This window comes from Primulina huaijiensis, chromosome 15 (genome assembly GCF_012295235.1).
Source record: "Primulina huaijiensis isolate GDHJ02 chromosome 15, ASM1229523v2, whole genome shotgun sequence".
Lineage (NCBI taxonomy): Eukaryota > Viridiplantae > Streptophyta > Magnoliopsida > Lamiales > Gesneriaceae > Primulina > Primulina huaijiensis.
In genome coordinates this window covers 5,735,322-5,757,222 of record NC_133320.1, presented here as the reverse complement: position 1 = coordinate 5,757,222, position 21,901 = coordinate 5,735,322, and the positions used below count along the sequence as shown (strand labels likewise).

The window sequence follows — 21,901 nt, the reverse complement described above, 5'->3', positions numbered from 1 at the left end:
GATGTCTCATTCCTTTCTTTGTAAGTCATATGCATCAGAGCAGATGTCCACTGATTATATAAATTCAAAATTTTGATCCCAAAGGCAAGGCTTTCACGGATCAAGTTAAATGTATCTTACTATTTTTCTAGCCAATATGCTACCCATATAGACTAACTTGATCAAGTTATAACATACATCAAACCATTTTTACATAACATAATTTTTCAAATATCAATTGAGGAATCGTAACATAAATATATATAATATGGACAACTCGCTTCTTATACTTTCAGCGATAATCTTTGAAGCCTTCCAATAATATATCCCTTTGGTGTACCCTTAGATTGTGGAAGTGACTGTGTATGAAGGTTGTGTATGAGGTCATGGAGCGGAAGTTAGCTTCCATCTTGACAGCAATCAGTGGCTACAGATATAGAGCCATGGGAAGAATATTACAGATGATAAAGTAGAAACATCTGATTTCCAGTTTCGACCGTTTAAAAATCAGAAACGAACCCAATAGTTCTGCATGCCAGGCAAATGGGATCTCTAAACAGAGCTATATAAAAATAAATCCGACCAAACCTCGAGAAATTTTCAATATTATCTCATGATCTCACTTCGTTTTTGACAAAACCAAGCTCCAGAATCTCTAATGATTTGCTAATAACTTATTAGCTGCACATGATGTAAAAGAAACTGCCAGGCTCATTTCTATCTGTGGCCGATCCCAAACCAAGTAAAAGTATGTCTTCACTCAGGGCTGACCCAAAAAAGTATCGGAGGGGCAATTCCTTAGCTCCGACATCCATATGCTTCAATATCATACTCAACATCCAAGTTCAATTCTCTGATATCCGATTTTTCTTGTCCCAACCGCATGTACACAAAGTCTTACAAAAGAGAGAAAAAACAGACAAGAATCAAATATATCATTTGATTTGAAATGACTCAATTTAAGCCACTTCCTGTTCCCGAGTCGAAATTGGATCTATTAGCTAAAACGCATACAATTCATTTGTGGCCTCATATGACCCAGCTTCTCGCATTTCATTAAACTAAAAAATGTTAGAGAAGTATGATACAAATATATCATTTGATTTGAAATGACTCCATTCAAACGCAACCAAATATTATTTAGGATTGAAAAAATTAATCGTATTAACTTGAACATATTATTTTACTTACCTTATCGCTAAACCACATTGTAAACTCAATTTATTGTCGTTGTTCCACATTCCGCACTCCCCTAGCTATTAGATCATTTCGATGCTCCCTACATGATATTTAAAATATTATTATTATTTGAATAATACTTAAAATAATAATATTAACTAACAATATGCATTTAGATTAAATCAATAATTGAAAGAGTTATAGATGACTTACTCAAGAACTTTGACCTCTTTCTTGCCTAAGGGTCGACCAACATGCTTGAATATGGAAAGAACTCAAGACGGGCATGTGTTCACCCTTTCTGTTCGATTTTATCGGGTTTCAATATCACGAAAATAAATTGACATTCAACCTAATTGTTTTACCATTATTGATATTTCTTTTTCTATCAATAAAAATATTGTTGTGAAAGTTTATTGATTATGTTCGTGTCAAGTATACTTTGAATAAATAATGTAATAATTATTGTTTTTTCTGCTTTCTTTTTAATTAAACTTTGATTATAATTTACCTTCTTAAAAAACATTTATTCACAAAGTTTTACGCGCATGAAGCAATACTACTATTTTTATTTATCTATCGGCTTGGGGTTTGAATCCTCGCATCTTGGATCTCGAGTCCGAGCATGTGAATCACGTATGTAGCTTAATTAGTTCACTGTTTACAATCTTCGCTCTTTTGTTTTTCAAATTCATGAGGTATTATCACACAGAAGAAAATGATAACCATCGGCTGCACAATTCAATTTTACGACTCCAAAAAATGGATTTTTCGTTGCTGAGTAAACCTGGACAAAGAATGCGACTCTAGAACAACATAAAGTGATTATAATAACGACATAAAGTGACAGAAAAGTCGTCGAAAAAGGAAATTTCAACATTTTGTTGTACACATTGTGCATTACTGAAGATCATAATATGTAATGCAGAGAAGAAGAGAGTAGGCTTTTACAAGTAAAGCTTGCTACTTTGGGGAAACACCAACAGAACTACTCATGCTTTGCTGTTAAGCTTGGTTCTCTTGCTGCTGTTGCTGGTAGTTCAGTGGCCTCCTAAAAAGCATGATGTGCGGCTCTGGGCGGTGAATTGCATAGTGAACCCACCCACGGCTCTGCTGAACCCCAATTGCTCGCCATTCATTCTATCGAAACAAAAGTAATTCATCAGCCAACAATTTGGATCAAAAACTAGGAAGAGTGAAGAAAACAAGAGAACATTTACAGAGAACACTGTTAGGTGAGTTATTATTTAATAGGACGAGACCCACATTAAATTAAATAATTAAAAAAAACATATCCCACATTGGTTTTGTTGATAAAATTGAATGAGGGAATTAGTTATAAATAGAGCTCAATTCCTTCAGTTATTATATCCCAAAATCAAAAGCTTTTCAGCTTTCATAAAAAGAGAGTGCATAGAAAAAAAGAGTGTATTTTTTTCTTGAGTGCGGGATTTCTCTTTGTGTGAGTTAGAGAAATTATTTTCTCGATATACTCGGGTTGGGAGTGTGAGAAATATTGAGTGTATTGGTGTATACACTTGTTGTAATATTTCTTTCAGTTATAAAAGTTGAAGTGTTCCGTGGATGTAGCCTATATTAGGTGAACCACGTAAATATTTGTGTTCTTGTTGATTATTTTATTCCGCATTTTTTGGTACTATATTATCATCGTGGTTGGCATCACTTTGGGGGTGTAATTCCCCAACAACTGGTATCAGAGCCTTGTTGTGAAAATTCTTAAGAATTCTGAGTATGCTATGTGGTTGCAGCTTTATCTGATCTTCCAACTCATAAAAGATTTTTTAAGTTTTTTGTTAAGGCTAGAGAAGTGATGGCCGGAGATGATGGATTGGGACCGAGTATCAACAAGTTCGACGGTACAGATTTGACGTTCTGGCGACTACAAATTATTGATTATTTGTATAGCAAGAAGTTGCATCAACCTCTATCTGGAAAGAAGCCGGAAAAGATGGAGGATGATGACTGGAAACTTCTTGACCGACAAGTGTTAGGTGTAATACGATTGACCCTAACAAAGAACATAGCGCATAACGTGGCGGAGGCAAAAACAACGGAGGAGATAATATCCATTTTGTCGGACATGTACGAAAAGCCATCGGCAAATAATAATATACATCTCATGAAGAAGTTATTTAACTTAAAGATGAGAGAAGATGCATCGGTGGCTAAACACATTAATGAATTCAACGCGATTGTTTCACAGCTAACATCGGTTGAAATTAAATTTGATGATGAGATTCAGACACTTATTCCTTTGGCGTCTTTACCAGAAAATTGGGAACCGATGCGGGCAGCGGTTAGCAACTCTGTTGGAAAAAGAAAGCTACAATTCAATGATGTCAGAGATCAAATTCTTGCTAAAGAAGTTCGCAGGATGGATTCTGATGAAGGAACATCATCAAGTTCTGCTCTAAATCTCGAGAATAGAGGAAGGGGCAGGAGTGGCGAAAAGAGTTTTAACCAATGGCATGGTAGATCCAAGTGTAGAAAAAGGAAAAGACAAAAGCAATTTTGAAAAGAATGTGAAGTGCTGAAGCTGTGGTGAGACTGGTCACTTGAAAAAGAATTGCAGATCAACAAAGAACGGCGCTAATGTTGTTACTGAGGAGGTACATGATGCTCTATTACCATCCATGGAAAGCCCGGTTGATTCTTGGGTTATGTACTCGGGAGTTTCGTTTCATACCACTGGTAATCGTGATGTATTCGATAAATACATTGCGGGAGATTACGGAAAAGTTTTCCTGGCTAATGGAAAACCTTTGGAAATAATTGGTATGGGTGATGTCCGGATGAAGATGTCAAATGGATCTGTCTGCAAAATCAACAAAGTAAGGCATGTACCAGAGTTGACACACAATCTGATTTCTGTAGGACAGCTTGATGACGAAGGTCATAAGGTGACCTTTGGTGATGATTCCTGGAAAGTGAAAAAGGGAGCCATGATTGTTGCTCGAGGAAAGAAAACTGAAACACTTTATATGACTTCCAGTTTGAGAAATAAATTAGCGGCAGTGGTTGCTGGAGCTAATTCAAGTCTATGGCATAGTAGGCTTGGGGATACGAGTGAGAAGGGAAGGAAGAGGCTTGTTTCAAACGGAAAGCTACCGGAATTAAAGATCGTTGAACACAAGCTGTGTGAAGCTGTATTTTTTGGAAAGCAGAAAAAAGTGAGCTTTTCAAAAGAGGTTAGAGAACCGAAATCAGCTAATTTGGAGCTGCACATACTGATATATGTGGACCATCTCCTGTGACATCCCTTGGAGATCACTCAAGATATTATGGCACTACTGTTGACGATTCGAGCAGGAAATTTTGGGTTTATTTTGTGAAAAATAAATCGGATATTTGAGACCTTTAAACAGTGGGAGTTAGCCATGAAGGATGTGATGGATTCACTGCCATCCAATCACATGTGGGAGTTGTCAGAACTTCCTGAAGGTAAAAAGGTTTTACATAGCAAGTGGGAGTATCGGTTAGAACATGACAATAGCAAGCGGTACAAAGAAATACTTGTTGTAAAAAGGTGAAAAGTAAGTCATTGGTTACACTGATATTTTCTCTCTGGTGGTAAAGTTAACTACTATCAGGAGTGTACTTGGATTGATGGTAAAAGAAGATTTACATCTGGAACAGTTAGATGTAAAGACGAGGTTTCTTCATGGAAAGCTAGATGAAGAAATGAATCAATCACAGTAATTTGAAGTACGAGGGAAAGAGAAAATGATGTGCAAACTTCATAAGAGCTTGTATGGTCTCAAACAAGCTCCAAGACAGTGGTACAAGAAGTTTGATGGTGTAATGAAAAATGATGATTTTCTGAGGTATCAGGCTGATCACTGTTGTTATGTGAAGCTTGATGGTTATTATATCATACTACTGATATATGTAGATATTTTGATAGCAGGAGCTTGTCTGGAGGAGATTGATACACTCGAGAAAGAGTTCTCAAAAGAATTTGCTTTGAAGGATTTGGATGCTGCAAAACAAATCCTTGGAATGAGGATCCTTAGAGATATGGTTAATGGAGTCTTGAAGCTTGATAAGATTTCTGGAAGCAAGAATCCAACTGATATGCTCACGAAGGTTGTTATCATTGAAAAACTGAAGTTGTGTTTGACTTCAGTTGGTCTCCTGGACTAACAAAGGAGGTATGAGCTGCAGCACTGATGGTGAGAAGACATGATTGGAATCAAGTCTTCAAGTGGGAGAATTGTTAGGTGAGTTATTATTTAATGGGGTGGGGCCCACATTAAATTAAATAATTATAAAAACATACCCCACATCGGTTTTGTTGATAAAGTTGAATGAGGGAATTAGTTATAAATAGAGCTCAATTCCTTCAGTTATTGTATCCCAAAATCAAAAGCTTTTCAGCTTTGATAAAAAGAGGGTGCATAGAAAAAAAGAGTGTATTTTTTTCTTGAGTGCGGGATTTCTCTTTGTGTGAGTTAGAGAAATTATTTTCTCGGTATACTCGGGTTGGGAGTGTGAGAAATATTGAGTGTATTGGTGTATACACTTGTTGTAATATTTCTTCCAGTTATAAAAGTTGCAGTGCTCCGTGGACGTAGCCTATATTGGGTGAACCACGTAAATCTTTGTGTTCTTGTTGGTTATTTTATTCCGCATTTTTGGGTACTATATTAATATCGTGGTTGGCATCGCTTCGGTGTAATTCCCCAACAAACACAACTTCCAAAGGTTCAGGAAAAAATACTACCACATTCCATAGCTGGAAGTGTGATAATCAACTGCAATTTTTATTCTATGGTTGTCATTTTTATATGACAGCAAACATTTTTTACTTCAATGATTTTACAAGAAACACGTGCAGTCAACTAATCTCAGAATCATTACACAATCAAGCCAGCACTATCAACACACGAGTTGCAACTGAAAATTTTGAAAGGATTTGAAATGAAATGATTTTGGAGACAGTATTTTAAGACATCAATTTTGTTTGAATACATGTCAGCTATTTTGGTTTCAATTTCTCCATTTGAGTCCTAACCATTTCCCTGAACTCCAAATTCCTCCATATTGAAATCATTCAAAACCAATATATCAATTTTTTTTATCACCAAATACAAATGTATCAATACTAATGCAACCTGATTGGATTTCTCCTGACCCTATTTTATGGAGGAATTGAAAACCATTCTACTGATTGATACTAAGGCTGAAAGTCAACAGGGTAAATTTGAAGCTAAAGTTAATTTAAAAGTATCCAACAAAGTATAATGTATTTAGATCAAAGATTTGAAATTACTTGATTTCAGCTTCTTAAAACCAAAATCGAATATTTGCTCGTGTTTTGTTCTTGCTGTCTATGTGTGTATGGTATGAGGAGAGAATGATTATTTCCACCCAAAAGACACATCCTTATGATCAGAGCATCAAACTTGTTCCCAGAAACCAGAAATCTTGCACAGATTTATGAAGAGCTATCTTAAAATCAAGGAATTAAGCTAAAGCAGGTGGGCACGAGTAACTAGTGTCTGCCTAAAATTATTAAAAGTAAAAAAGCTGAAAAAAATGTTTTACTCCTTCAATACTACTCAGTCTGACATTAACAAAATCAGCACTGATTCATGTAAAGCCACGCAATTTCTCAGCCACCAAACGGAAAAATAATTGATTTCTGAAGCAAACAAATGACCACAACAACAAAACAAAGTTCCCGCTCAAATATTCGTGTATTCGACAAAAATCCTCAACTCTGATCATCAGTACAAACAAAGGATATGAATTACTTACTTCCGAGAGGAGTCGATTTTTAGGAAGCAATTTGGTCACCTCTGGCGTAAGAACCACATGCCTGAACACCTCAAAATTGCTCAAACAAGATATTCGCCGACAAATTAACCGTAAAACAAAATCTAAAACAAAAAACAAAATCAAATCACCTGTACTCGTAGGTGTCATCAAAGTACTTATCGGAGTACTGGATCTGGCCGCCCATTTCGTTTAGCTTCAACAATCACTTTCGCAAACAGAAAAACGAAATTTGGTTCAATTACAGCATCAACAAATGTAAAACAACCAAAAAATTCGAAAGAAAACGAGAAGTCACAGATCGAACTGAATAGGACCTTAGAGAGAGAGAGAGAGAGAATGGGAGTGCCAGGAAAACACGAGCGGTGTGGAGAAAAAGGAAACAGAGTGTATTTAGGGTAAAAAAAGAAGATTAGGATGCTTTTAAGATTTTGAACAAAATGGGGGACTAAGTTTTGAATTTTGAATTTGAAATTTCCCCCGCCTCGAAATTATTAACTTTTTTTATTAAATTAAATAATTTATTTTTATTATTATTTTGCAATCTTGTGTTAAATAATAAATAAAAATATGAAGGATAATATTATAATTTTATAATTAAGATAAGATTTAATTGACAAATATTAATAACAAATAGATAAAAATTCAACCGAAAATTTGACTAATCCAATCCCATCAATGCAATCAATCCCATCATATTATTAAAAAATAACTTTTATAAATCTTAAAACAAAATTTCTCGACTATTGAATCATAAAATGATAAAATATATAGTTTTTTTTATCAGTATAGTCGTCCACCGACCAATTCAAGTAAAGGTTTTGATTGAAAACAATTATAGGGCATTTTCCAATTAAGAAAATTATGAATAAAGACTTTGCATGTGTGTGAATCTCCTAAAATTGAAAATAAATTAATTTAAGCCATTTAATGACTAATTATTGAATTAACAACAATCAATGTGTATATGTAATTTACCTTCATATATTGTTGGAAATTTTTTTTTTTTTTTGGTTTAATAATGAAACTCTGTAGACAATAAATGTAAACATTTTTTTTTTAAAAAAAGAAAGATTATATGTGAATATACAGCACAACGTTTCACAAAATTGAAGTGAAGCATTTACAATTGAATATGCACTTTTTTTGCACAAAATTTGTTGAGCCACAAACAGAAGCTTGGTTTTGGGAAGGGAAAAATGAAACAAAAAAGGTCGGTATTTCAAGACTCTGATGGCTGAGAGATCGATTTATGTAAAACAGAGGTCCCTTGAAATATCAACAATTGGTAGCTCTTTGTGTATTGATCAAGCTGCAAAGGCGAAAATATATATAAACTTAATGATTGAATGAATGAATGAATACATAAAAGACGAATGGATCCTTGCGAGAGCGTATGTAAGTACCTGTTCTTCACCGATTTTTTCGAACCCAAATCTCTCCTTCCATAGTGATTCAGCTTCATCAGCAGCTGGTAGCACCAAGTCTTTCACGTTGAGAGATTTGAGCAGCGTTTCAATACAAAAGAAAAGCGACTGAAAATATCCCTGAAAAAGGAGCAAAATATGGAGCTTTGGATTCTAATTCTGGGAAGACTCCACGTAGTAGCTTCAATATAGACTCAACTTACCTTCCCTTGTGAGTTAATGCTTGTGGCAACTAGAGGAAGCTCAGCAACTTCTTGCCCAAAAACCCGAAAAGTTGCGGCAGAGACCACCTCCGAGCTATAAAAACAATGCATCAGATAGAGAGTACATCCAAAGAACGATTCATATGCTCAAATTTCAGAATAATCCTTACTTGACAATCAATACGGCACAATACATGCCACAAAGATCCTGGTCTTTGAACTGCCTCCTGTCAATCGTCAGCCAATATTGTCATAAGCTTGAATGACAAAAACAAGGCATGTGCAAGTATGTCGAGTATATTATATACTAGTTACCCATAAACTAATTCAGGAATAAGATCACGACGACCAGTGCTAGAATCAGCAATAGGATCGAATCGGTCCTGCAATAATTTTTGTAAATGGTGTTAGAATGTATATTTGGCATAAAATTGAATGATCATAAATTATTTTTGTCTTGTGGTGACAGCAGCATCTGACACAGGTACTAACGTGAAAAATATTGACTGCCCCCGAAAGCCAGGCCCTGGTGTCTTCGGATGCCGTTTTCCCACTCAGAACCCTCCATTTTATGTCGAGGTCGGAGGCATTTTCCAAACCTTTTTCCTCACATTTCTTCTTCACAACTTCAAGGACAGGTTGTGGAAGCATCTGCTCACCATCTGAAATCAACTTCTGGAGAGTGGAGTTTGTGGTTAGGCACTCGGTGCAGCAAAACCATTCATTCTCCGGCAGTTCCTGTAACAAACATGGTCGAGATCATTCCTCAAAGGAATGCAATAAGTGGATTTATTGATTTTGAAAACTGAGGAATGATGAGCATGGTTATGGTATTAACTAACCTTCAAGTCATCAATCTTGTGCTCCCTCAGGCAACCCACATGGTATTCTTTTTCACACTAAAATGTTCATAATGTTTGTCAAATTAGAAACGACTAGTACTTTCCTTATTTAGAAAGTTGCTTCAGTTTATAATACAAGAAGAGCCTATAATACCTGATCACAGATTATCACTGTGGAGTCATTAAATTCCGCTGCACTGAAATCATGACCCCTGCAAGAATTGAAACTTATATCAGTGATAGAATAATCCGAAGAGCAATGAAATTTATAATAATGAAGATGCCAACTATTATATCAAGAATCTATCAGAAGGGTGCTGATTTTTCACCCCAAATATAATTCTGCACACCACTTGCACATCATTTGCACTTCGTTTGCTTGCATCAATAAAACGTTTTATGCAAAAAAACGCAAAGTAGAGCTGAACAGTTACGATATCATGTAGTAATAATTTAGAAAAGACAAGGAAGAGCCGCGACTCAACCTGCAAAGCGCACATCCACCAACATCAGCTTCAAGTATTCCAACAATTCGAATGCAGCGCTGTTTTATTTCTTCCAAAGGATCAACGCCAGCCACTCTTCCAGCTGCAATTGCATTTGCATTGAGCTTAGCGGCCTTCGCCTTTTGGAACATGTTCTCGCAGTACTTGCAATACCATTTTTCTTGTGGAACACTTGAACGTGGAACACTTGAATGTGGAACACAGTCTGCAGTACAACCAGGCGAGTTACGTGAGGTAATTACATGTGCAGAAATGATTTAAAAAAAATATTATGCACGCATATGCTGAAAACAAACTTAAACCGAAAAAAGAGACATAAGGGTCTAATTTGGTGAGATCAAAAGGTTTTGGCATTAATCTTTCAAACCATGGCATGCTTGACTTACATGCATAAAATTCATTATTAAAGTTGAAGGATACCACAATAGAGCTTAAAAGAAAGTGCACTAACCAACGTGGAAAGCTCGTGGGCAGTTGTCACAGCACAACAACTTTCCCCCACCCTCACATATAGAGCACAGATCATCATTTCCCTTGGAAGATGATTTACGGAGGGTAGACAGTCCAAGGGAAATCTCGTGCAGAGACGCCCCATCAGGCGTGTATATGTTATCATATCTGCCAAGCAAAAAAAGAAGGTTGAAAAAAATGAAATTATAACGTTCAGAAAGCTTAAATAAAATTGCCTGATCTGGTCCTATAAATTCTAATATGTTCGTATGACAAAATTATACTTGTAAAAGAAAGAACAGAGTCCGGCAAACATCTCAAAAGAATATAAAATAATGTGATTAAAGAGCATATGTTCAATAAAAGATGATAAATTTTAAGGCATGAAAAGAAGAGGCTCAAAAAACACTCACGGCTTTCGGCGAGAAGCAAAACCAGCATGAGCCTCAAACTGTGAAGGGCTCACCTATTAATTAAAAATAAATGTCAACATTAAAGACGAATGTTTTACAGGAATATCAGAGAAAATAATATGAGTAGCAACTATTATCAGAAATAATATGCAAGTGTGCAATGATTGTGCAATACTGGCGTTCATACAATATACAAACATTACCACTTTTTTGCAGCAGTTGCAGAAAATACCACCTTTTTCTTTATAGCCCTCCAGCCTTTTCTGCTCAATAAAGAGAATTAAAATAAAGGTGAAATAATTTTGGTGAAGAAACTTTTAGCATGAATAGTCTTTTCTATTGCAGCAGTTGCATCTATAAGAAATTTTAAGAATTTAATTTAAACAGGAGTGATATGAATAGTCTTTTTCTATTGCATTTACCTCTCCTTGAACAATATATGACAAATTTGTGCCATCCTCGAGCACATTATCCGTGAATACTACTTTATGCATTCCCAAATCTCTGCAAATTGGAACTGAAAAAAATCAGAGCTGATACAAAAATCTTTAGGAAAAAACACATTTACCAGAGACTCTAAATCATCAAACTATATTATGTATCTAAAGTACAACGGAGAGGTACTTACTTCCGTGTCAACTTCAGAGTTTTTGATCGTGACTGACTTTTAGAAGGCATGCGAGCACTTCCTGAAACTTCAGACTGACTGCATGAGGCCACCGGAGACGAAACACCAGATAATGGATCCCTGAAATGTCATATCAAGTTAACACCTATAACAAAAGATTTAGGCAAATAGATGAACGCTTATTTTATCAACTGTGCTATAAACGTCTCGATTATTATCAACCTTTAACATTATAGGTAAGTAATAAAGTTTTACTGAAAACATAATCATAAATCTTAGTAGTCTTAAATATTATACATATCATTTTTTATGGCGCATTCCATTGGTTGTTCATGTAAAGTTTGTCGTCCAAATTTCTGCAGGCCAAAATCGTCATATCGTGCAGAAGATGTGCAATGCACATGTATAGGAAAATAACAGCGCAGAAACACAAAAGGATTGATTAACCTTCGCAGCTAGGTACGTTACCTATAAGTAGCCTCACTCATCTGAGTAGGACAGGAATCAGATTCCTTCGGCCCAACACGTGCACCACAAAGAAGCATTGATTTCGTGCCACTGGTATCACGAACCAATCCTAAAAGCATGATTAAAAAAAAAAGGACCAAGTCATTTACTTAACCATGAATCACATGCAATTCATGAAATTTCCAAGAGATGATACGAGATTCACCTTTGCATTTGAGAGAAGAAGCAGGCGGTCTCAATTCTGCACGGCCGATGAAATTACTGATCACAACTTCCAGCGAGTCTGAATGTTCAACTTTGCATGCATTCAGCACATCTCGGAGATTCTTCCCATTCTCCAGATAGATATACTCGGGTGGACGTTTATTTCCACTCCCCGCATGCAACTCGAATTGGTTAGGAGTCACAACCTACATTAACAAAACCCAACATTTACCCCAATATAACTACTGAAATCAGTCAAAAAATTGTGACTTCGGAGCCCTTACCTTTTCTCCCTTGCATTCTTCACAAGAACACAGTATTCCAGTCCCCCTGATTAACCCTCGAAGTCCAGAATCGGGCTGCTCCCGCGCCTAAATAAAAGCACAAGTGAATAACCAATTAAATGACGAAACTCCGAACGCGAACCAGTTGTTAAATAATTTACCTTCGAGCCACGAATATAACAAACTTGCAGGCCCTCAAGCAACCCGGTTTCAAGAAGATCCCTAAGCTTCGTCGGGACCTTCTTCAACTCCACCTTCTTCGACTTCAACAGATGGGAAGTCGAAGTCCCAGTTCCACCACTCAGTACAGGTCCTGCTCCGGATTCGGTGCACAAAGGTTGCACACCCCCTTCCCTCGAATCAGGCACCATATCACCTCCCTCATTCCTCCCTTCACCAACTTGCTCAGACTCCAAACTTCTCAAGTCACCTCCCACATCAATCTCTACATCCACCAAACCACTCTCCGCCTCATCATCCACCTTCCCCATATCTTTCCTTCCTGATTTTTCACCATCCTCCTTTTTCATTCTCTTACCACAACTCCCCACATTGTCTTTGCCAGAACTACCAGCATTTTGGGACCTCGTCACCCTCCTCCTTCGTCCCACCGAAAGCTCCCCACCCATCTCTGACTGCGTCTTCATCATCATCGCAAACTCCCTCTTCATCCCAGCCCGGATAGAGGAAACCACTACTTCACCAGCATCCACGTCCTTCGCCATTTGAAACCCACAAAGAGAATCGATATTCCAACCAAATCAATTAAACGGACATAATATCAAACATCCAAGACGCAATAATCAAAAGACCAACCCCCCCAAATAAATTCGAAAATTTATCTCGACTATGAAAGCGCAAAATCGGACGGAAATCGATTATCCCAAACAAATCAAATCGGATAAAAGAATAATAAAGGAAGGGAGAACAGATTTCAGTTTTCTTTTTAATCGACACAAATTCCAAACGTCGAACGCCAAATCTTGAACGAATATATATACGTAGGGATAGGACTGCTGAAAGGTTTATAAAACGTCACTACTTAAATGCCGAAAATACCCCTCCCTGTCCTCAATATTTCAAACCGTGGAATTTTTTAGCACACTTTGTGCAATACATGTGCAAGGCGCGCACAAATTTTGCCCATATATAATATAATATATAATTAAATTAAATTAAATTAGTAATCTTAATCATAATTAACATATAATTAATCACTCACTTGGGAGTTAATGTTGTTGGCTTGGCTGTTGGCTCTGTCCATTGTAGTATTTCTGCAACATAAAATTAACTAAATTAAATTGATATTTACTTCAATTTACTTACTGTAATTAAGTGTTTTAAACAGGAAACTTTTTTCTAATTTTGTTAATGTATTTTTAAAGAAAAAAGATATTATTTAGATACCTGGAAAGTTGTCGGGAAAATTGATTAATATTTAAACCTTGAAAACAAGACAAAATATCAGAATCATCACATCACTTCGTATAAATTAATGAAGAACTTATAAGGAAATAAAGACGAGAGAAATAAAAAATATATATAAAAAATAAATCAAATTTTTTAAAAAGTTCGTGATAAAATAATAGATCAAGACGTGGAGAAATATTGAATTATAGAGTCGTTTTGTCTTCTTGAAAATATAATGATCTCGTCTAGACAAGTTATAGCCTATTGTGTATATTGTATTTAAATTGAATCAAAGTCGGTAAAACATCAATGTACATTAAAATGATTGACCCCCAAACGGCTATTGCATTTAAAAACATATTCAAGGAGAAACTTTTTATAGCGTTGAGAGCTATACATATATATATATATGTGTATATATATATATATGTGTGTGTATATATATATATATGAGAAGATTATGCGGCCGAGATTTGCAACTCCGGCATGCTGAGTGTCACTCTGTGCCAGATAAATTTGTTTTTTTCACTTTTATTAATATAAGATATCGGTGATATTCTGGTGTCATATCAATAATATTCGACGACTATTTTAGTTCAAGAAAAACATTTCCAAGAAATTAAGTTAGGACAACTCAGATTAAATGATATAATTTGCACGAGAATTAATGTCATCAATTTATTCAAGCTAGGGTTTTATAAACATAAGACTATTTGGAAATTTGAACATTAATAACGAGGCATGAAAATAACATATTAATTACATGCACGAACTATTAATAAAGAAATATGCATCCATAAACATTTTCTATTGAATGAATAACTTAAATAAACAATCATATATGACTTGCTTAAAAAAAATTATTAATGTGATCACTGAATAACTCGTTTAAGATTTGCTTAAAAAAATTATTAATGTGATCAATCTCCAAAAATGATATTTTTTCAGGGTCTTACATGTATAATCTTAATATTTATTTAAAAATACACTAAGAAAAAATCTCTTTTATTTATAAGGGAAATTAAAAACAAAATGTAGAGCAAAATTACATACAAGATCGGAAGAAATTTCAATTCCGGCCAATTTCCGAGGCTCTCAAGCTACAAATAACTTTCGTGCTTAATTTCTTGACAAATGATTTACTGCTCTACACCTTAAAATTTCAGTTTTTGTTGCATGCACATGTATAGAATTCAGGAAGTGTAAGGTGTGAAGAGAGGAAGATGATGGGAAAGAAATCATCGTCGGAAAAAACGAATGCATTATTTTGTCGTTACTATAATCAATTGCGAAACCACATACGTAACTAAAAATTTGAAAAGCGGTGTTAAAATCATGGTTTTATATNATATTTTTTTCTATATAATATAATGACATGCAAATATGAGTTTGTAAAATAAAATTTTGTTTTTTTAAAAAAATATATGAAACCATGGTTTTGACACCATTTTTTAAAAAATTTTAAAAAATATAGACATGTCTCTGGTTTCGTAATTGATTATAGTATCACAAAATTATGTTTATATNGAAGTCATTTTTTAACATACAAAAAAAATATTATTTGAAAATTTTGGACGTAACGTTCCTTCATTAATTATAAAGCAACGATGCATGCATCACATATCTTTGAATTTTACGACATTAATACATGCATGCACATTTTTTAAAATAATAATTTTATGAAGAACAATTGCATAAAAATAAAAAATAAAAAGGCAAAAGAAATAATGAAAAATACATAGAAGCGTGTAGATCAAAAGATTATGCACGAATTTCACGTACTCACAAAATTATACAAAGAGAGGAAAGAAAATCTAGTTGAAAATGTGTCTTAAAGCAAGAAAAATCGATGTTTTTTTTATTAAAAAAAAAAAAAAAAAAAAAAAAAAAAAAANGGGAAAGATGGAAAAAAACAGTATATTGAATCGTAAAAAATTTATAAAATTATTTAATTCTCAAATTTAATTACTAGTTAGATATATACCTCATATGATAATAGGTTGCTTAATTTCGATTTATACTAAAACGATCATTCACATATCCATATAAAAGTTTAGATATATACCTCACGATTAAATCGTGGATGATTAGTAGATCTCGTTGTTAATCTGACCGTAAAAAATGCAAAACTTCTCCGATATGTTAGATCTGTCAAATATAATCCAAAATTAGTTGACACCAAACAATTAATGGATTTAAATAAACATGATATACTTAATCGTTCCGAAAGCGCGATGAGTTGATTATCTATGGTATGAAAAATGAGATAGCGCTCGTCTGAAAAAAATCGCTAGAAATGCAAGTTGCACGAGGAGCGGCGGCGGCGATGGACGAGTGACAAGATAGGGTTTTGTTTATGCTATAAATCGATTAGTGTGTTTTAGTTGTAGTCTACATGCGTATATATAATGTATCACGTTGGGCCTGATATAATAACTCTTGTAATTAGAGTTTAAGCCCATAAGATAATTTTGGAAATTTCATTCACGCTATTGTTAATCATACTTCAACTTAACTTTTAAAATTATAAATTAAATACACTATCCTTTATCACTCTTATTAATGCTTAAATATTATAATTTCACTCAACAAAAACTCTAGGAAAATTTTTGTATTTTATTTATATATAGTTGCATAACATGAATATTTTTTCTTTTACTTTTACATTTTCTCAATTTAATATTCATAATTTTTTTCTTAAAATATTCTATCTTTTTTGCTATTCAAATTTTGTTCTAAAATATGCTATCTTTTATGTTAATATAATACGTGTAATCATTATATTACATGACAATACATTTATTTTTGCAAAAGTTTTATTTAACATAAAATAATGATATTTATATTTTTTTAAAAAAATATTCATTTAATTTTTATATCTTTTTATGCCGTAATTTCACCGCTTTTTAGAAAAAAATAGAGTGATATTTCTGTAATATTATGATTCAGTATACATTAAAGTTAGAATTAAAATATTTTAAACTCATACCTTTATCATATAAAAGAGAATATATTAAATTAAATTTAAAAAATTCATACAACCTAAATAAATGTTGCCAAATAATTAACAAATTTTGAAATAAATTTAATATTTTTATTATTTACAATTTTTCAATATAATTAATCGGGAGTAATTTAAAGAAATATTTTTTTAAATAAAAGGTTGAGAAATTATGATAAAAGGTCTTATAAAAATTAAGACTTAAATAAAATTTAGAATATAAATAATATTCTGTTATTTTTTTAAAAAAAAGTATCATAAATTTGAATAAATAATATAATAATTACATATATTATATTTTAAAAATTAACATGTTTTGAAAAACTTTTTAGTGATATTAAATTGAGAATATTTCTTTTATGGAATCATATATTATGCGACTGGGAACTTGCTGAGTTACCACAAAGTTATTGCTTGTGGTAACGATTTAAATCAAATATTTTAAATCTTATACTGATTATTTTACCCACAAGAACAATTATTGTAACACAATTATTTCCATCTAAATAATTACACAACTTGCAATTAATGAAAATCGAACTCGTGAACTTTGATCTGATACCAATTATAGGATCAAATATTAGTTAATTTACCAAAAGTTATAATTGACGGTAACGGTACACCCTAACACATATAAATAAATTGGAAAGTTGGGTGTATTTATATAAAAATGTTAAATAAGAGTGATAAAGGATATAAAATCCAAATTAAGATTTAAAAAGTTAGGTTGGACATAAAACACAAATATAAAAAGAGTAGGTCACTTGTGAGACGGTCTCACGAATCTTTATTCGTGAGACGGGTCAATCCTACCGATATTCAAAATAAAAAATAATACTATTAGCATAAAAAGTAATATTTTTTCATAGATGACCCAAATAAGAGATATTCTTAGCATAAAAAGTAATATTTTTTCATGGATGACTCAAATAAGAGATCCGTCTCACAAAATACGACCCGTGAGACCGTCTCACACAAGTTTTTACCATATAAAAATGTTGAATAAAAATGTATAAAAAAAATTTATTGAAACATTTTATCAAACATTTTTTATGTAATATTCTTGTATTTGAAAAACGCATACAATATTTTAACTATGTCTACCAAAAACAGTAGCAAAAGTAAATAAATGTGACAAATAAAAATGCACGAATATTTTTATGGATGTTCAGATATTAACAATTCATACGTATCTCTTCTTTCCCTTGGAACGATTCACTAAAAGACTTTGATTTATATAACTCTTTGTAAAAACTCATTTCAACTTAAGACTTAACCTTGCCTAATCGAAACTTCTAGTACATTCTTGATTGTAGGCCGCAACCTCATAATTCGCATAATGTTTAAGGTATTTTATGTCAAGACTACAAACAATTATTAATGTCTTTATTGTGAAGACTATCACTCAACTAAACTTTAAAGCTCATCTCTCTTATAAATAAGATTGATTTTGTGTGTTAGGAAATTAATCCATTACACTTTATATACTCTCAAATATATCCTCACACACAAGGGAAAAAGTTCTCACTAAGCATATATACATATATTTAGACTTCTCTTCTTGGGATTGCTCTCATTTTCACTAATTTCTTCATATAGGCTGACCATACTTTGAATATCTTTCAAAAACTTGTATTTGATTTTCAAGATGTTGTATATATAGCCTTCGTGATATATACGTTAACAAGAATATAACAGTTTAAAAATGTTATGTACTATTTCTAATATTGCAACAGTCATATTTTACTTTCTGACAGGTTGCTAGTGCGGTCTAGCTCCAGGAGCTGAACGGTTGAATGAATGAAACAGTTGGATAAGAAAACTGATTGAATGAAACAGCGGGATGGGCAAAACGGTTGAATGCATGTGGTCTGATGCGATAATTATAACTCTTGATTCGTTGTTTTTTGGGTAAGTGATACATGAAAATTGTAGTATTTTCTCTTAGCTTTCTATATAATCAAAAATATCTCAATTTCGAATTAATAAAATAGAGATATGCTCGCAATACCGACACTGATCCCATTTGGACCCAAATAGAATCGGGTACCGGTTGATATAATTTGTGTAAACAGAAAAATGAACAAGAAGAACTGAAAAATTCAGTTTGGTACATGGACAGTGTGTAAAGTCCAAAATACAATAACGTAATCCAACTGCATGCAAATCCAGGAAAAATAGAAAATAACTAATTAAATTATTTTAATTGCATTTATTGAATGTGGTAGGCATGTTTACATGTTTAAAATAAGGATTTATATTAGAATACATAAAAATGTGCTTTAAAATTTATTTGAGACGCGATCGAGGAACAGAGACCCAGGATCGTAAAGAAAAAATATTTTTATTAAATGATTATTTTTAATTATTTAATATATGGTATATTTTAAATGGAATTTTCGAAAATGGTGCTTTTTGAGATGTTTTTACGCGGCGAGTAGTATTTTAAACCGACAATCGAGTTTTGAAGAAAATAAGAACTTTTTGGGGACTCGGCTAATATTTTCGAAAATTTTTCTAAACAAAATATTTTACCTACATTATTATCAGCCTATTATACTAAAGTTGCTGGGCATAAACTTGTACCAAGTATTTTATTTAAAACAAGGCATCTAAACCCTAGTTTTCTACACTCAAAACACACGAACACAACCTAGGACTCTCCTCCATCAGCACACGCACACACACCACATTTTTTCAAGGATTTCACGTGAATTTTGAAGGTGGAAAATGCAGCAAGCTTCTTCCCTCGTCTCTCCGCCAACGTCCCTCGCATCAAGCATTGTTTTTCATGCATGAAACACGAAAAAGCACACCTTAATCTTCCTTCACTCATCATTCATACCATATTATGTGTTTTAATACATTTTGTATGAAAAAATGATACACTTCTTTTTATTTTCGTTTTGAGATATATACATGATAAAACTTGAGTTTTGATGCCTTTAAAATCATGCTTTTGTTAGACAAAGGAGCTGCCATGATAGGGCTATGGGAAAGGACATTTTTCAGTATGATCAAGGGTCCATAGAGGCTTGGCTAAGGGCTGGACAAGTAAGGAAATAAGCTGAACGAAAATTTGGGTTTTTAAAAGTTAGGGTTTTGGCTTTGAGGGCTAGGAAGGAGAAGGACGTGGGCTGCTTTTGGGTCACGTCCAGGGGTCCTAAAGGGGTCTGTTCATGGTCCTAGATGGGTCAAGGGGCACCTGATGCGAAGAGAAGGGTTGTCGATGCTAGGTGGAGTCGCGCGAGCCTTATGACGACGAGTTGAGGGCTGTGCTTGCGTGGGCTGTAGGGTTGGTCCAGCAGCTAGTATATGGTTCGATCTAGGTCCTAGGATTGTTGATTAGGGTCTGGACGTGATGGTTAAGGGCTAAGCTCAATGTATTTGATGTTGGTTAGGGGCTAGGGTTCGAACTAGGGCAAGGAAAAATCAGTAGGTTGTCTAAGATTTTCCGAGGGCTTTAAATGGCTTGATTTGGGTTGCATATGGTATTGTTAGGTGTTAATTAGCTATCGTTAAAGTTTGATTAAGTTTCGAGTTGATTCGGTTTAAAACCGGGACGTAGGTTCAAGTTTTAAAGCGAATTAGAAAATTAGTCGAGGAGCTTAAGTTTATGTCTAAGAAATACTTATGGGTGTATTTTAAGGTATTATGATAAGTTTTGATGGATTCGGGTCATCGTTTTAAGGTCCAAGGGTAAATTGAGAAAATTAGGGTTTTAGTGACTAAACGGTCATTTTACACCTGAAAAATGTTAGACGTCCTGGCAGTGCCCTAAATGTTGTAATGAATATTAAATGTTTATTTTGAAAGATTATGAGATTTTATGATGAAAAACGATATATGCTAAAAGACGTGTTGCATGCTGAGTTTAAAAGAAAAATGATATATATGCATGAATTTTTATTAGTGATGAATATAATGAAAAGTTGAAAGAGGTATAATGAAAAGTTGAAAGAGGTGACTTGATTGTGACTAATACGATTGAGAGTGTCGCTGATGTCCCTGCCGCCTGGTACCAAGGTAACACATAGATGGATCCATCGACCAAAAGCTAAAACGAAAGTCACAATTAAATATCTGAATTCAATAAAAGAGAAACGTGTTCGCATATGATGTAAGGCAAAATGTTATGATGAAAGGAAAAGATTTAAGTTATGCATGTTCATGTAAAGCTATTTTATTAAAAATATTTTTCACTGTTGATAATAAGTGATATAATTTGATTAATATAAGTCCAGGTAACTCTATGATAATATCCATTTAGTTGAATTTCGTAAAAACAATTTTTTAATCAAGGATGCTAATAATCAAATATTTTTAACTGAAATTAGAAATGGTAGTATTTACAAAATTGATTTGAATAATAATTATTTAGGCTCAACAATATGTTTTGCTACTATTAATAACGATAAACAATGACTATGACATAAAAGACTTAATCATCTCAATTTCAGATCCATTAATTATCTGTGTAAATTAAACATAGCTGATGGGTTAACTAACATTAAATTTGTTAAAATCACATGTGCTCAACATGTCAGTCATGTAAGCAAATTCGATCGAGTTTTAAGAATAAAAGTAGAAAACTGACTAATAAATGCTTAGAACTGTTGCATATGGACTTGTTTGGGCCAATACGTAATCATTTTGGGATGAATGAGATATCCACTTGTGATTTTTCATGATTTCTTTCGATTTACTTGGGTGATATTTCTTAATGATAATTATACTATTACCCAACTAATAAATTTTTTAAGGGTGTTCAAAATGAGAAATCAACCTCAGTAATCAAGATCGGGGGTGATCGAGGTACTTATTTCACTAAAAAATATTTGGATGAGTACTTATCAAATCAAGGAATTCATTATGAATACCTTGCAGCAAGAATACCTCGACACAATGGATTTGCTGAAAGAAGAAACAAGACTATGAAGGAAGCTATATGGACGATTCTTGCTGGTTGTGGTGTGTCACAAAGATCCTAAGCAGAAGTAATCAATACAACATGTTATATAGAGAACATATCTATGATAAACAAAATGGCTGGTAAAACTCATCTTTCTGCTTTCGATGTTAAATATGATGTTGGAATATTTTTTGGC

General features: G+C 33.6%; 2 protein-coding genes across 2 annotated transcripts; both read right to left on the bottom strand.

Moving 5' to 3' along the window:
* Positions 1-1,963: 1,963 nt before the first annotated feature.
* On the bottom strand, positions 1,964-7,344 carry LOC140959758 (cyclin-dependent kinases regulatory subunit 1-like). The gene is made up of 4 exons (XM_073417763.1): positions 7,288-7,344; positions 7,089-7,168; positions 6,940-7,000; positions 1,964-2,298 (listed from the first exon to the last, which is right to left on the bottom strand). The coding sequence occupies exons 2-4, from the start codon at positions 7,142-7,144 to the stop codon at positions 2,164-2,166; spliced, it is 252 nt and encodes an 83-aa protein (XP_073273864.1). The 5' UTR covers positions 7,145-7,168; positions 7,288-7,344; the 3' UTR covers positions 1,964-2,163.
* Positions 7,345-7,991: 647 nt separating this feature from the next.
* LOC140960314 (uncharacterized) lies at positions 7,992-13,407 on the bottom strand. The gene is made up of 18 exons (XM_073418543.1): positions 12,544-13,407; positions 12,383-12,469; positions 12,100-12,304; positions 11,895-12,003; positions 11,427-11,546; positions 11,221-11,302; positions 11,002-11,061; positions 10,799-10,851; positions 10,387-10,553; positions 9,915-10,140; positions 9,584-9,641; positions 9,430-9,486; positions 9,080-9,325; positions 8,903-8,970; positions 8,758-8,814; positions 8,588-8,681; positions 8,364-8,504; positions 7,992-8,269 (listed from the first exon to the last, which is right to left on the bottom strand). The coding sequence occupies exons 1-18, from the start codon at positions 13,105-13,107 to the stop codon at positions 8,180-8,182; spliced, it is 2,484 nt and encodes an 827-aa protein (XP_073274644.1). The 5' UTR covers positions 13,108-13,407; the 3' UTR covers positions 7,992-8,179.
* Between the last annotated feature and the right edge of the window lie 8,494 nt (positions 13,408-21,901).

Excerpts from the sequence above, each read along its gene's own strand:
- LOC140959758 (XM_073417763.1), bottom strand. The coding sequence starts at position 7,144 with ATGGGCGGCCAGATCCAGTACTCCGATAAGTACTTTGATGACACCTAC. Across the intron at positions 7,001-7,088 it reads GATGACACCTACGAGTACAG|GCATGTGGTTCTTACGCCAG; the intron begins GTGATTTGATTT and ends TGAGGTGTTCAG. Across the intron at positions 2,299-6,939 it reads AAAATCGACTCCTCTCGGAA|AATGAATGGCGAGCAATTGG; the intron begins GTAAGTAATTCA and ends TTGTTTCGATAG.
- LOC140960314 (XM_073418543.1), bottom strand. The coding sequence starts at position 13,107 with ATGGCGAAGGACGTGGATGCTGGTGAAGTAGTGGTTTCCTCTATCCGG. Across the intron at positions 11,547-11,894 it reads ATGAGTGAGGCTACTTATAG|GGATCCATTATCTGGTGTTT; the intron begins GTAACGTACCTA and ends ATGACATTTCAG. Across the intron at positions 11,303-11,426 it reads ACTCTGAAGTTGACACGGAA|AGATTTGGGAATGCATAAAG; the intron begins GTAAGTACCTCT and ends TCCAATTTGCAG.